Raw genomic sequence first — 14,073 nt, 5'->3', positions numbered from 1 at the left:
GTTGATGACTTGACGGAGGACGTTGGTGACTTATTAGATGATGACACTCCTGAGAATACTATTTGGATCACCAAACGGGGAAGAAAGAGTGTAGTGGTTGAGGAAGAAGAGGATAATACAGATACACTAGTTCAGTTTACCAAAGAGGATACTCAAGAGGAGATAGATTTTTGGAACAATGATGTGTACTGTTTTGTGCTTGGTGCTAATCCGCCATGGGAAGTCCTTCAAGGTTTCATACACAGGATATGGCACAAGCACAATGTTGATAAGGTATCTTTTCTACCCAATGGAATATTTTTGGTTCGTTTTAAAGGGCAGAAGGATAGAGAAGAGGTTCTGAATGCAGGATACTTTATGTTTGATAATAAGCCCTTGATAGTCAGACCTTGGAATGTTGAGGTTGAACTATTAAAAGAAGATGTCAAAACTGTGCCAGCTTGGGTCAGAATCCATGAATTGCCCGTGAGATTTTGGGGCAAATGCCTCCCAACTGTTGCTGGACTTGTTGGTAAATTTCAGAAAGCAGACCAGGCCACCACTGAGAAAACCAGATTGGGCTTTGCTCGTGTGATGGTGGAGCTCAATGTAGGGCAAACCTTCCCAGATAAAGTGAGATTCTTAGATGAAGGTGGAAAGGTAGTTTTCCTTAAAGTGGAGTATGAGTGGAAGCCTTCAATCTATAGTAAATGCAAGGGCATAGGGCATGAGCATCAGACGTGCAGGAAGTCCCCTGTAATGCAGAAGCAGAAGCCAGTTCAGAAGGAATGAAGGCCTGTGCAAAAACCTAGTATTCCAGTGCAAGGAAAGAGTACTAGACAGGAACACAGACCAGCCACTCCTAACAGTCCAGTAACAAACAGCAAAGCCATTGCAACTCCATTAGCAAGGAGCCCTAAGGTTCCTTCATATAAAGAAGCTGTTGAGGGGGAAGTCACTCCTAAGGTTGGTATTGGCCAACAGGGTAACTCTAAATCCCCTAGTTTAAATGAATAATATTGGTTTTTGGAATGTGAGAGGTTTAAATAGTGTACATAAACAGAACACAGTTAAATGGTTTCTCTATAATAAAGATGTTGGTCTATTTGGCTTGCTTGAGACCAAAATAAATGGTAGAAATGTTCACAATGTTACTTCTACTATGCTTGATGGATGGTGTGTCACAACTAATAGTCATTATCGTAAAGGAGGTAGGGTGTGGATCATGTGGAGACCTAATTTATTTGATGTGTTGGTTGATCAGTATGATGCTCAATTCATTCACACTAGGGTTACATCAAGAATATCACAACAATATTTTTGGTTAACCTTAGTCTATGCTTTCAATGATGGGACTGATAGAAGAGAGTTATGGAGTAATTTGGGAGTTATTGCAGGAAGATGCCAGGGTCCTTGGGCTATTGTAGGAGATTTTAATACTGTGATTAATCCTATGGAAAGGTTAGGAGGCAATACTAAAAAAAGTGATATGGATGAGTTTATTGAATGTTTAGATGAATGTGGCATGACTGACATAGCTGCAACTGGGGCTTACTATACCTGGAATAACAAGCAAGAACCCTCTACTAGGGTCTACAGCAGGTTGGATAGATTTCTGATCAATCAGGAATGGCTCAATGGGTATCCTGATATGAGGTCACACTTCCATCCTGAAGGCTTGTTTGATCACTGCCCATGCACAGTGAGCAATATTCTAGTTGGGATAAGAAGAGGGCTAATTTTAAATATTTCAATATGTGGAGAAAATCACCTTCTTTTCTGGTTAGGGTCCAAGAGGAATGGGATAAGCATTATGAGGGACATAAAATGTTTTCTGTGGTGAAAAAATTGAAGGCCCTGAAATTTCCCTTAAAGAGCCTAAATAGGGATTGCTTTGGTGATATAGAAACTAATGCTAGTATTGCTGCGTCTAAACTGCTGGCCATCCAAAACCAACTGGTGTAGGATCCTCATAATGCTGGTCTTATTACCAAAGAGAGTGCAACTGCTAATAAGGTGAGGGAATTGTTAGAGGCCAAGAATAGCTTCCTGAAACAAAAAGCTAAATTGCAGTGGCTAGAAGCTGGGGACAGTAATACAGCATATTTTCATGCCTCAATTAAGAAGAGAAATAGTCTGAATAAGGTTACACAAATTGATGATCAATATGGCAAGACCTGCACTGATAGTCAGAGCATTCAGAATGCTTTCCTGAACTGTTATCAAACTTTGTTGGGCACTCAGAAGCCCATAGAGAGGGTGAGGAACCAGGTACTGGTTGAGGGACTGTACTGTAATCAGGCTTATTCTGCAATTCTCAATGCTGCAGTTTCAGATGAGGAGCTTAAATCTGTCTTCTTCTCTATACCAGTTGACAAATCCACTGGACCATATGGATATACTAGTGCATTCTTCAAAGACAGCTGGGATATAGTTGGAGGTGAGGTATGTGCAGCTATTAAGGATTTCTTTTCCACATGGCACTTATTGAAACAAGTAAATGCTACAAATATAACTCTTATCCCTAAATGTGATAGACCTAGCTCAGTCAAACAGTTCAGGCCAATAGCTTGTTGTAATATGATATATAAGGTGATTTCCAAATTGCTCTGTAATAGACTAGCTCAGGTGTTACCTGACCTTATTAGTGAGAACCAAGGTGCATTCATAAAAGGTAGGTCCATCATTGAGAATGTCCTAATTTGTCAAGACCTTGTGAATATGTACAATAGGAAAGCTGTGTCCCCAAGATGCCTCTTCAAGATTGATTTACAAAAAGCATATGATACTGTTGAATGGGACTTTGTTGAGCAGTTATTCAAAGGACTCCAGTTTCCTGAAGCCTTCATTCAAAGGGTCATGGTTTGTGTAACGACTACCTCTTTCTCCCTATGTCTTAATGAGAGCCAATTTGGCTACTTCCAAGGAAAGAGGGGACTTAGCCAAGGGGATCCAATATCTCCCCTCATTTTTACTATGTTCATGGAGTACTTAACCAGAATGATCAAGTATGCCACTTCTAGATGGCCCTTCCATTTCCATCAAGGATAAAGACTGGCACACTTATTCTCCTCCTCCTGATGCTGCGTGGGCTTGGAAAAGTATCTGTAAAATAAAAGAGATGATGAAGAATGGATATGTAGCTAATAACTGGACACCTAATGCTAAAGGGTATACTGTTAGCAGTGTCTATGAATGGCTTAGACATAAGCAACCCAACAGCATTGGACTCCAATGATATGGAGCAGTTGGAACATCCCTAAACATGCTGTCATTACTTGGATCAGTATGCATAAGGGACTCAATGTGAAAGAGAAAGTGTTCATGCTGCGATGCTGCACTGATGACAGGTGCATCATCTATGACAAGGAAGTTGAGACTCAATCTCATTTGTTCTTTGACTGCCCTTATAGTAAACAGGTTCTGCAATTGCTGGAGCAGTGGTGTGGGTTCAACATACATGTCAGTATGATTGGAGGACTACAAACTGCAAAAGACTGTCTAAAACAACAAGTTCATTACCTGCTATGGAATGCACTATATTACCATATATGGACTCAAAGGAATGTTGCCCGTATACATTCTGTTCTCTTAAGACCTCAGAAACTGGCTGAAATGATCAAAGATGAGGTATGCCGAAGGATAAAAGTAAAGATGGGAAGGACTCCTAGTAGAAATGATAGCATCTGGTTGAGGAAATGGGGTCTATGACATTAGTTGTGACTCAGTTCATCAGGATGTTGAGTTGTCGTTATGCTTAATGCTTATTTTATATAGCTTCAGTGTTGGTTTGGTTATTGTGACTTAGTGCCTGTACTAAGTCCTAAACTTGTATGTACATATTTTTGAGCTTATATATATCCTCTCACATTTTACCAAAAAAAAATCAATTAATTGATGTCGAGTTGGATTTAATGTTGATTCGCATGCAAGACGGAAACTAAACATCCATTTACAGAGTTAGGTTTATGGTGGATAACGTGATCGATTTGTCTTAGAAAAGTGTTTTGTAAATGCAAAGTGTAAAATGCGGACTCATCAATCAATCTGATCCGTCCTGTATTCGGGTTAACCGAAGTCAAGATCGTCCTAGACGAGTGCTGGAAAGGAAACATGAGCAGCATCAGGAAGCCTATTGAAGCGCGAGGCATAGGGCGATGCAAGGGACCCTGTTCAGGTTTGAAAACTGGAAAACAGAAGGCCTGTTTAGGCGCGAGTCAGGCGACGACCTAAAGGGTATCTCCCGGTTGTTTAAAATTTTTATGAAATCGTTTGTGAAAATTGTTTGTAAAAGGATGTCAAAACCCGTTTTGTTGAAAAGGTCGTTGAGACCGCTTTTGTGCTAACATGAAGAACGGGACTCAGAATAATTACCATTATGTTGTCAATATTCGATATCGGGTTCGGTTTCGCAAACTTGACATGGATCGTTTTGTAAAAATGGATGTAAAAAAGTGTTTGTTATGAACTAATTATTTTAAGTTCATTGCTTTGTAAATAAAGTGTAAAAAGATGCTTGATATGAACTAATTATATATGTCAAGTTCATTGCTTTGTAATTAGTCAAAGTTTATCATCATACTCGGGTTGAACCGACATGGTATGTAGAACCAAGGATGGTTATGCATGCAAGATTAACATGGTTTTTTCAAATGTAAAAAAATGAAGAGAGGGATTCTAAATACCCTTCTAAAATATAATTAACCAAATATTATCACCGAGTCACTGATTAAACCTTCATGGTATAAGGAACCAAGGGTGGACATAATATATGGTTAAAAATATTCATTATAAAAATGGTTTGAAATGGTGAAGACCGATTATAAATAAGAAATGAAAATGAAGGAAAGAATGAACTCAAACACATTTGAGTTCTGACCTGGAAAGCCAGAAGAGCCGCGAGCCACCTAGTTGTGACTAGGGGCATCTGCTTCAGGTCAAAACTCAGTTTTGGCTCATTCAATCCGTATTTTAGACCATATTATGTATGTCTTAGCATGTTAGTTCATAAAAAAAGATAAAGAACATGAAATAAGAGGATTAATTACACCCTCATACTTAAATGCTAGGTTCCTTGACAAGAAATCGACAAAGTGTAAAAATTTGTTGAGTCAGAAAACTCGATTTAAAACCTTTTTTGTAAAGTAAGGAGTGTTGCTTTGTTTAGTGATGGTGTAGTTGGTCGAAGTTGTAAGTAAAGTGATTTAATACACGATGACGGTACCAAACAATGTGTATGGCTCGTATTTTCAATCGGTAGGTCAAAAATACATGTCGTTTGTTTACTCAAGAAGTCGAGGTCTAGATTTTTAAGGGAGAAAATAGGGGGCGGGCGCTCATGTTGGAGTATGTGTCCTCAACAATAGTGCGATCACATTATTATAACTCATGATGAGAATACATAAAGGGATGATTCATTTTTATACGTCAACTGATCAACATTAATCGGTAGTGATAAGCAGACTATAGTTTGACATTACTGTCATTTTTTTGTTTTGGTTAAATGTGAGATGTATATATATATATATATATATATATATATATATATATATATATATATATATATATATCAAGAAAAGAGTAATTACAATGCAGCCAAAAATTTAAGACAACATAAAGACCAAGCAATTTCAGGTTCGAATCCCACAAGGAACCAGACCCTTACATTCTAATTCCTAGCTGACAAAGTCAGGTTTCCTCTTGTCTACTCAATTTAGCATTGCACTTGAACTTGATTCTTTGCCCCACCTCATCTTTTATCTTCTGAACCACCATAGAAGGCATCATCAGTGTGACATTGATCCTGGCCGAGTTCCTTTGAGCCCAAATATGATATACACATGCATTCAGAATAAGGGCATAGACAGGTTTCTTCATTTTAACATCAACATTGCCATAACCACCAGCCATGGCACCAGAAAAAGAGATGCATAATCCACACCAGTTATGTATAAGGGACACAATAGCTTTGTTGTAGCCACAGTCAAAGAAAAGACGCGATTGTGTTTCAGGTGCATTCTCACATATACAGCAAGCATCAGAATTACAGCAGCCTCGTCTGTATAGTTTCTCACGAGTATTCACCCCATTATGCATGATCATCCAAGTAATGATGGAGTGTTTAGGTACATTCCAGCTGTTCCAAACTAACTTATACCACAAGGGTTTGATTTGATGTGATCTTACCCAGTCATATCCACCTCTAACAGTGTACCCCTTAGTATCAGGTAGCCATTTCCCATCATTATAAGCAGCTTTCATCAGTTCATTAACCTTACAAATGCTCTTCCAGGTCCAAGCTATTGGAATATGTGTCCTCCGAAAATAATGCGATCACAACTGTCGATCATGATGATCACATGTTTAAGTCTCACTTTAAGAATACATTTGGGAAGTAATATTTTACTGTCAACTGCTCCACACATATCGGTAATGATTGGCTTACTAGAGTTTGACATTACTGTCGTGCGACGGTGGTGATCAGTTGATCCCCTTAGGTCATACCTAAAGGGTAACACTCTTAAATTGATTATTTAATTGATCGTATGACGATACGGGTTAATTAAATTACTTAAAATTGACGGACGATTTTGGAAGTAGTATTTACGTATCTCGTTATAACTTGATTAAATAAGATACGGTCTAATCGAATTGTTTTATTACTTATATGAAATTATTGTTTACGGAAACAATTGAAACAGAATGAATTGATTATTATAAATACAGAATGTTGTAATTTATGACTCGGGAACTCATTTTGGTACAAGTAATTATGAATTACTAGGTTAACTTTATAAGTGACATATTTTATTAATATGTTGATTTTTAATTGTTAAAAATACATTTTATATTCATAATGTCATGGAACATGTTACATGTGACACATTGACAAAATAATGTGTAAAATAGATTTCCCATTTTACACTATATGGACCGAAATAGTGGGTATATTAGGCTAAATATTATGTTGATTAATTTAGTGGAAAACATAATCATTTTACCTAATTACTAGCCATGCAAACCTAGTGGTTTTTGTGAAGAGCACCTTGATCATGCATTGGCCAAAGCCACCCCACCCTACCCGGTTTTCCTAGAGAAAGAGACCAAAGGGTTTTCTCTATTATTCACCTAATACACTTATGATAAGTTAGTGTATTATTCATTCATTCCATCATCTAAAAAATATAGAGTTTTTAGAGAGATAAAAATCACTTCTTTTTCTCCCTTCTCTTAACCGAAATTAAGAGACCAAAATCAATATTTTTGGGTCAATTTTATATAGATTAATATTGTTCTAGTATTAATAATATTAATTTTATTAAGAGTTTATCTTGGGTATTATTCCTTGGGAGGTATTCTATACTTGAATCCTTTGTTCATCCAATATTTGGAGAGCTCAAGAACAAGTGAGTAGGAGAACTCATTTGTGCCCATATATCCGATTTTTCAATGTAAGGAAAACGATTTCTTATTTATCTTAATTCATGTTTGCATGCATAAGATCCAAATAATGAGATATAGATTTCTAACAAGCGGTATCATGATCGTTAGGTTGTTTGCATGCAAATCGGTTATAGTTTTTCCGAGTTATACGATTAACATATAAAACTTGTAAATTTGTGTTTATTATGATATATCACGAAATCAATTATGCATGTTAAAGTTTCTGATCCTAAAATTTATTTAGGATATTTTGGTTAATTTATGAATTTTATTGTTCATTTTATATAATAATGGCATTAAAAATGTGATTTTATGATAAAAATGTCATTTTTGGACTAAAATTAGCTAAACTTCGATTTTTCCAGTGGTTTTTGGATATGTTTTCACATATATTATTTTTAGATTATCTGTAAATTTTTCATAATTTTATGAGTTCTTATGCTCGAAATACGGATTTTTCATGATAAAATCAAATTTAAATTATTAAATAGGTTAATATGAGAAATATTTCAAATCTGGTCATAGAAATTTAGTATGTTGTCACATGCAATTTTACAAGATGTGTGTAAAATAATAGGCTATAATGAGTCATTATGCGTGATTTTTGAATTTTTGATGAAAAATAGCATAAATAGTGACTTTAATTAGTGAATAATTGCTAAAACATACTTCATGACTAAGGAAAAACGTCACATGTTGCATTTTATCATATATTTCAGATCTAAAATTGAAAAGTTGATAAATATAATTTTTCTCATGTTTTTATAATTATAATTGATAAATCCGATAAACCGCAACATTGTTTTTCCCGATAATTTTCGAAATTTTTAACCTAAGGTTTTTGAACATTATGAGTGTCATGGTATTTTTCCAGAATGTTCGTGAGTTTAAAATTTCAAATTTCAAATTTATTTGAAATTTTTGTGATTTATTTGGAGTTTATGGCATTTTATTGTAATTTTGAGTCCATTAATGAACAATTCTAAGAAATATAAGTTAATTATTGTCAATATGTTACTGGAGACTAATTTTGAGTCCTAAGTTGTTAGGGTAATTAACTTGTGCATAAATATGATTTTATGTAATTTTTGTGATTTTAAAAGGTTGAATCACGCAAATCCATAAAACCCGTTTTATATACGATATTGGCTCCTTAAAGGCGATTTAGCATAAAATTGGGCATGTTCATACATATTATAATGCTGAATTTTATTTATGATTGTCATAATTTTATTTTATGTAATTTTACTTAGTATGGCCTTAGTTTTTAATTGGTATTACCCGAAATGTATGGGAATATCGATTCGGTTGTAATTTATTGTGATCTCGTATCACTGTTTTGTAATTTAATAGATTTATTTTATTTTAATTACAAATGTATAATAGGAAATTATGTAATTTGTTATGTAATTTATTTATTCCGGAGATCCTTGAAGACGGTGCCACTTAAGAAGGCGATCCATTAAAGACGGTGTTACCTCGAGATACGTGCCAAAACCGAAGTTCAAGGGACCAATGGAGTTGGTTTCTGAATTTGTAATAGTTTATTAGATTTACTATTTTTAGGAAGGCCATACTAGGATTTATTTTTATGCTTTGCATTTTATTTATATGTCGCATGCATCGCTAAATCGCCATAACTAAAACATGCATCCTCTTTTTAATCGAATTTATCGACCGTGTCAATTATAATTATCGTAGTTCACCGCTTTAGTTCACTTAAAACGTGATAGATAATAAATTGACATGACCTCTCGCCGGGGTACAAACCTTGTTACGTAGGGGAAGTGGGTGATAAAGGTCTATCCACCGAATTCATGTTGATAAGGGATGAATCGGCCCTACCGTGCCCAAGTTGATGTGGATTTGGATCATGGACACATTTATTCGAAATTTGGATTGAGCTCAACGGAAGTATTCGTGACCGTAGTCGCATGTGTTCCGGGCTAAAGATAAATGTTAATGTAATTTTATCGACCAAGAGTTCTAAAAGTAGAATCGATTAAAGCGTTAATCCACCGAGTTATATTGATAAGGGATGAATCGGCCCTACCGTGCCCAAGTTAATATGAATTTGGGTCTTGGAATCATTTATCAAGTTGGGTAGAGGTCACTAGATAAATGCAATAAAACTTGTTTAAATTAAATTTTTGCGAGTATTATTATTTTGAAAACGACATATGTTTTATTCCTTCAATTCTCGTTTTGTAGATCGCATCTATTTCTCATAACAAATGGCCACTCCAAACACCAACGCCACACCTCTCATTACTACTTCATGGCTCCGATCCTTCATGGATCGTTGTAAACTTGAAAAGAATGGGTCGAATTTCTCTGATTGGGATGCCCAACTCAAATTAGCCACCCAAGGTGACGACAAACTTCGTTACCTCACCGAGGCCTCTCCACCCGAACCTAATGCTAGGTCGAGTGCCGCTACGAGGGGAGCATATGAGGCTTACCACAAGGAGTCCGCCGCAATGAAAAATGTTATGATCTTTGCGATGGAGGCAGATCTCAAAAGGAGAGCCTTTAAAATGGGCACCGCTAATGAAATCTATTCGAAGCTTGTGACAATGTTTTCACAAACTCCGCGGATCGTCAAATATGAGGCGGCCGCGGCATTCTTTGATCTCGACTTTAAGGAGGGCCAAAAGGTTAGCCCTCACGTGCTCAAATTGATGGAGCTAGTCGAGACTTTGAAGATTCAAAAGGTTGAAATCCACAAAGAGCTCATTGTAGATAGGATTCTACACTCCTTATCCAAAGTCAAGGCATATGTTCAATTCCGGGTGAATTTTAACATGAAAGACAAGGACGTGTCTCTTGAAGAGTTGCACAAGTTACTTGTGTAAGCCGAAAGAGACATGGGGTTAAATGTTAACCTACCTAAGGATGTGCTTAACATTAGCACCAAGAGCAAGGGGAAGTTCAAAAAGAATGGGAAGAAAGGTAAGAAGCAAGCTCCCACTTTCACCAAGGCTAAGACTTTTGAAGCTAGCACTTCCAAGATCAAGAAGGGTCCTCTTGATAAATGTCATTATTGTAATGGTGTTGGACATTGGAAAAGAAATTGTTCCAAGTATCTTGGTGACATCAAAGCTGGAAAGATCACTCCAGTAGGTAAATGACTATCCTTTCTTTTATGTTTCTAATTCAACTATGGTATTGTGATACAAAGTTGTGATAATGTTTCCCCTTTTTATTGTAAATAGGGCCTCCACCAAGAAAGGACAAGGGAAAGGAAAAGCAAGCTTGAGAAACCATCAAGAAGCTAGGAGTAGCTTCCATGAAGCTTGGCTTTTTATTGTCTTATTTTAATTTATGTTTCGGATTTTTAGAACCTTTTGATTTCCGTGTTCGACATGGAAATGTTTGATCCTTTCTAAACAATTGTTGTATTTTGGATTATGGTGGCTTGGTTTGCAACCCAAGTCACCCGTTTTATCGTATTTTTTCTTGTTCTAAAAATTCGTCTATATATGCTTGCACATAGAAACATATGATCATCCACTTAAAGTGATCTAATAGACAACTATAATGATGGGATTCATTACATGTCCACAAGTTTAAGGCTTGTGTATGATCAATTAAAAAGTGATGATTGAGTTGATGAACTCTCTTAAAGGAATGTCAATCACCAAGTACACTTATCAAATCTAAAACTATTAGTCAACCTATGAGATAGTCCTCCTTATACTTCAAAGTCATCATTTGTGTCTCATAAGCTATCTTTGAATCTCTAGTGTATTTATTCTAAAGATAGAGTGGGAGAAAAATGAAGACACAAAGAACACAAAGCAAATTTGTATACTTGTGTAAATGAGATCTACGCAAGAAAGAATGATTTGTATACCTATATAGATAGTGCACACGAATAAATGAGATCTATGGTCTCGAATAGATGAAATCTACATGACAAAAGAGACCAAGTGAAGTAATCAAAAGAATATGTTCTCAAGATAACTACACGAGCAGACCAAAAGAAAGTTTTGGAAAAAAATGACTAATGTAAAGTCTTAACAAGAGATTTTACTAGTTTATGAGCGAATTTTGACCAATAGTTTCAATATTGATATTTACTTAAGAGCCTAAATGAAAAAAAGTTGCATCCTCAAAAATAAATGTGATTTATGACTAAAAGTTGTAAAGAAAGATATACCGATATCTACAAAATCTAAATTAATTGTTAACCACGCTAGTGTCATTACTTAACCTCATTATAAAAATGAAATGGTTAAACCTCCTTCCAGAAAAGGGTATTTTGAGAAGGGCGTATATTAAATGAAATTCACATTTAAATAATGACATTGCTACGCATCATTATAAATTGAATGAGTTAGAGATTAAAATCTCTTTCCATAAGTTTAAGATTGAAACCTTTTCAAAATAGGTATTTTGAAAGGATATGCTGGGAACATATATGGTTTTATCTTAATAACTTGGCAAAGCAAAATATATTTCAATTCTTGAAATATTTCGATTGAGTAGTCAATTGCGAAACATGTGGAATTAAGTGGGAGCAATCATCTTATAAAAATTTATAACTCATTACTCATTGAGAATGACGAGCTGATACTATCTTTCACAAAGAAGTATTTGAGTTTTCAATTCTGGATGAAAATGGACTATGATGAATCCAATCACATCATGGTATGTTGGATAGGTATTGAGATATACACATCAAATCAACAAGAAACGTAGGTTATTCATATCGATGTAAATAGAATTACCATAAGCAGTCATGGTCATTCATTGAACCTAAGAATGGTTGATCACATGATTATTAATTACTAATGTTTCCGCCATTAGAATAATCATGCACATGTCCAATAATGAATCATATGCATAAAAGCATGATGATTCATTGGCAAGCCATAGAAGAATCGTCATGAATTCTCGAGGATAACTAATGAGCGATTCCAGTGATGGACAGAACACTCTGTTATGTGACAAGAGGTTGCACATATTGAAGTTCGATCACACGTAAGGATTTATGAAAATCCTAAGCTATTAAAGCTAAAAGGAGAAATAAGAAGCTTTGAAAAATACTTTGTTGAAGTAAGAAGTTACTCAAAACTGATATTTTCTAATATGCTAGGGCTTATGAGAAGTGCTAGGCTAATCATCTTGAGAATTGTGGCAAGACCCTGCAAAACGTATACCTAGTGCACTGCGAAATGGTGGAACACTTGATCAGTGCAAGTTATATCATCCACCACAAATTCGTTGGTTATGTGATAAACAACAAGAAAGTTCTTTCAAGATAAAGAACCTAAACCAAGGTTGGGAACCTATATATATATATGTGTGTACTTGGTAAGGTTCATGCTATGAGAGATAACATGAATATAAAGGATAATGCAATAAAAGAAGTTTGAACACATGGACACATGGTATGTTAAACTTCTATTGAAATCGACTAGTGTTTACACACTTACGATATGCATCACAAGGTTGTAATATGGTATTGACTACCTGAATGTGATGTCGACATTTGTCGTTTGAGTTATTATTAACTCACCTTATACTTTGTTACATCCAAACGGGTTGTAGAGACAAATTGAACCCCGTTAAAGTGAACACGAATTAGCATTGTATTCGCCCATAGTTACTTACATGAGGTGACATCGCGAACTGACTAGAATGTGATGCGATTGATGGCAAGTTCAAGTGTCATGAAGTCATGTGAGATGACTAGTCGATCACATAGGCAGACTGTTGGGAACACCTTGTTGGGCCTTATGACCGCTTATAGAGTTCTGGCAAATTAATATAGCCTGGTCGTGGCGAGAGCTACTATAGTATTCAAATGAGTCGATTCTTTTGACTAAAGACTGTTCGCCTAAGATAGCACAGTTTCAGATTAACTTTGATTTGTGTTACTACGACCTTCGTAAATGGGGTCAAATGGGCATATTTTGGGTTATGATGGCTGTGGCTAGTCGAAGGGAATAAGTGCGATAGGAATAGTCCACCCCTTGTCAGGGTTATAAAAATATCTCAGGGCCACTCGAGGAGTAATGAACTGGAAATGCGTGGCCACGCTCGAAAGATATCCATGGTGGATAATTCCGGTCAATCAGTTATTCTCCAGATCGAGGAAACCACTCTCGATATGATCACTTGCAAGTACGACCTGAAAGACACCTTGCATTGAGTGGGAGATAGTAATAGGACAAGAGAATTGTAGACGCACACTTCTCGAGGACAAGTGGGAGATTGTTGGAATATGTGTCCTCCGACAATAATGCGATCACAACTGTCGATCATGATGATCACATGTTTAAGTCTCACTTTAAGAATACATTTGGGAAGTAATATTTTACTGTCAACTGCTCCACACATATCGGTAATGATTGGCTGACTAGAGTTTGACATTACTGTCGTGCGACGGTGGTGATCAGTTGATCCCCTTAGGTCATACCTAAAGGGTAACACTCTTAAATTGATTATTTAATTGATCGTATAACGATACGGGTTAATTAAATTACTTAAAATTGACGGACGATTTTGGAAGTAGTATTTACGTATCTCGTTATAACTTGATTAAATAAGATACGGTCTAATCGAATTGTTTTATTACTTATATGAAATTATTGTTTACGGAAACAATTGAAACATAATGAATTGATTATTATAAATACAGAA

The 14,073-nt window shown here is 35.8% G+C and overlaps 3 protein-coding genes across 3 annotated transcripts; 2 read left to right on the top strand and 1 right to left on the bottom strand.

The window, feature by feature from the left end:
• Positions 1-988: 988 nt before the first annotated feature.
• On the top strand, positions 989-3,217 carry LOC141640848 (uncharacterized). Its single transcript, XM_074449526.1, has 3 exons — positions 989-1,681; positions 1,945-2,841; positions 3,026-3,217. The coding sequence occupies exons 1-3, from the start codon at positions 989-991 to the stop codon at positions 3,215-3,217; spliced, it is 1,782 nt and encodes a 593-aa protein (XP_074305627.1).
• LOC141640846 (uncharacterized) lies at positions 3,214-3,690 on the top strand. The gene has a single exon (XM_074449525.1). The coding sequence runs from the start codon at positions 3,214-3,216 to the stop codon at positions 3,688-3,690; it is 477 nt and encodes a 158-aa protein (XP_074305626.1).
• Positions 3,691-5,667: 1,977 nt separating this feature from the next.
• On the bottom strand, positions 5,668-6,240 carry LOC141640845 (uncharacterized). Its single transcript, XM_074449524.1, has one exon. The coding sequence runs from the start codon at positions 6,238-6,240 to the stop codon at positions 5,668-5,670; it is 573 nt and encodes a 190-aa protein (XP_074305625.1).
• Positions 6,241-14,073: the final 7,833 nt, after the last annotated feature.

This window comes from Silene latifolia, chromosome 2 (assembly GCF_048544455.1).
Source record: "Silene latifolia isolate original U9 population chromosome 2, ASM4854445v1, whole genome shotgun sequence".
Lineage (NCBI taxonomy): Eukaryota > Viridiplantae > Streptophyta > Magnoliopsida > Caryophyllales > Caryophyllaceae > Silene > Silene latifolia.
This window is presented reverse-complemented; position numbering and strand designations above follow the sequence as displayed.

Excerpts from the sequence above, each read along its gene's own strand:
- LOC141640848 (XM_074449526.1), top strand. The coding sequence starts at position 989 with ATGAATAATATTGGTTTTTGGAATGTGAGAGGTTTAAATAGTGTACAT. Across the intron at positions 1,682-1,944 it reads TTGATCACTGCCCATGCACA|GATCCTCATAATGCTGGTCT; the intron begins GTGAGCAATATT and ends CAACTGGTGTAG. Across the intron at positions 2,842-3,025 it reads CCTTCATTCAAAGGGTCATG|GATAAAGACTGGCACACTTA; the intron begins GTTTGTGTAACG and ends ATTTCCATCAAG.
- LOC141640846 (XM_074449525.1), top strand. The coding sequence starts at position 3,214 with ATGATATGGAGCAGTTGGAACATCCCTAAACATGCTGTCATTACTTGG.
- LOC141640845 (XM_074449524.1), bottom strand. The coding sequence starts at position 6,240 with ATGAAAGCTGCTTATAATGATGGGAAATGGCTACCTGATACTAAGGGG.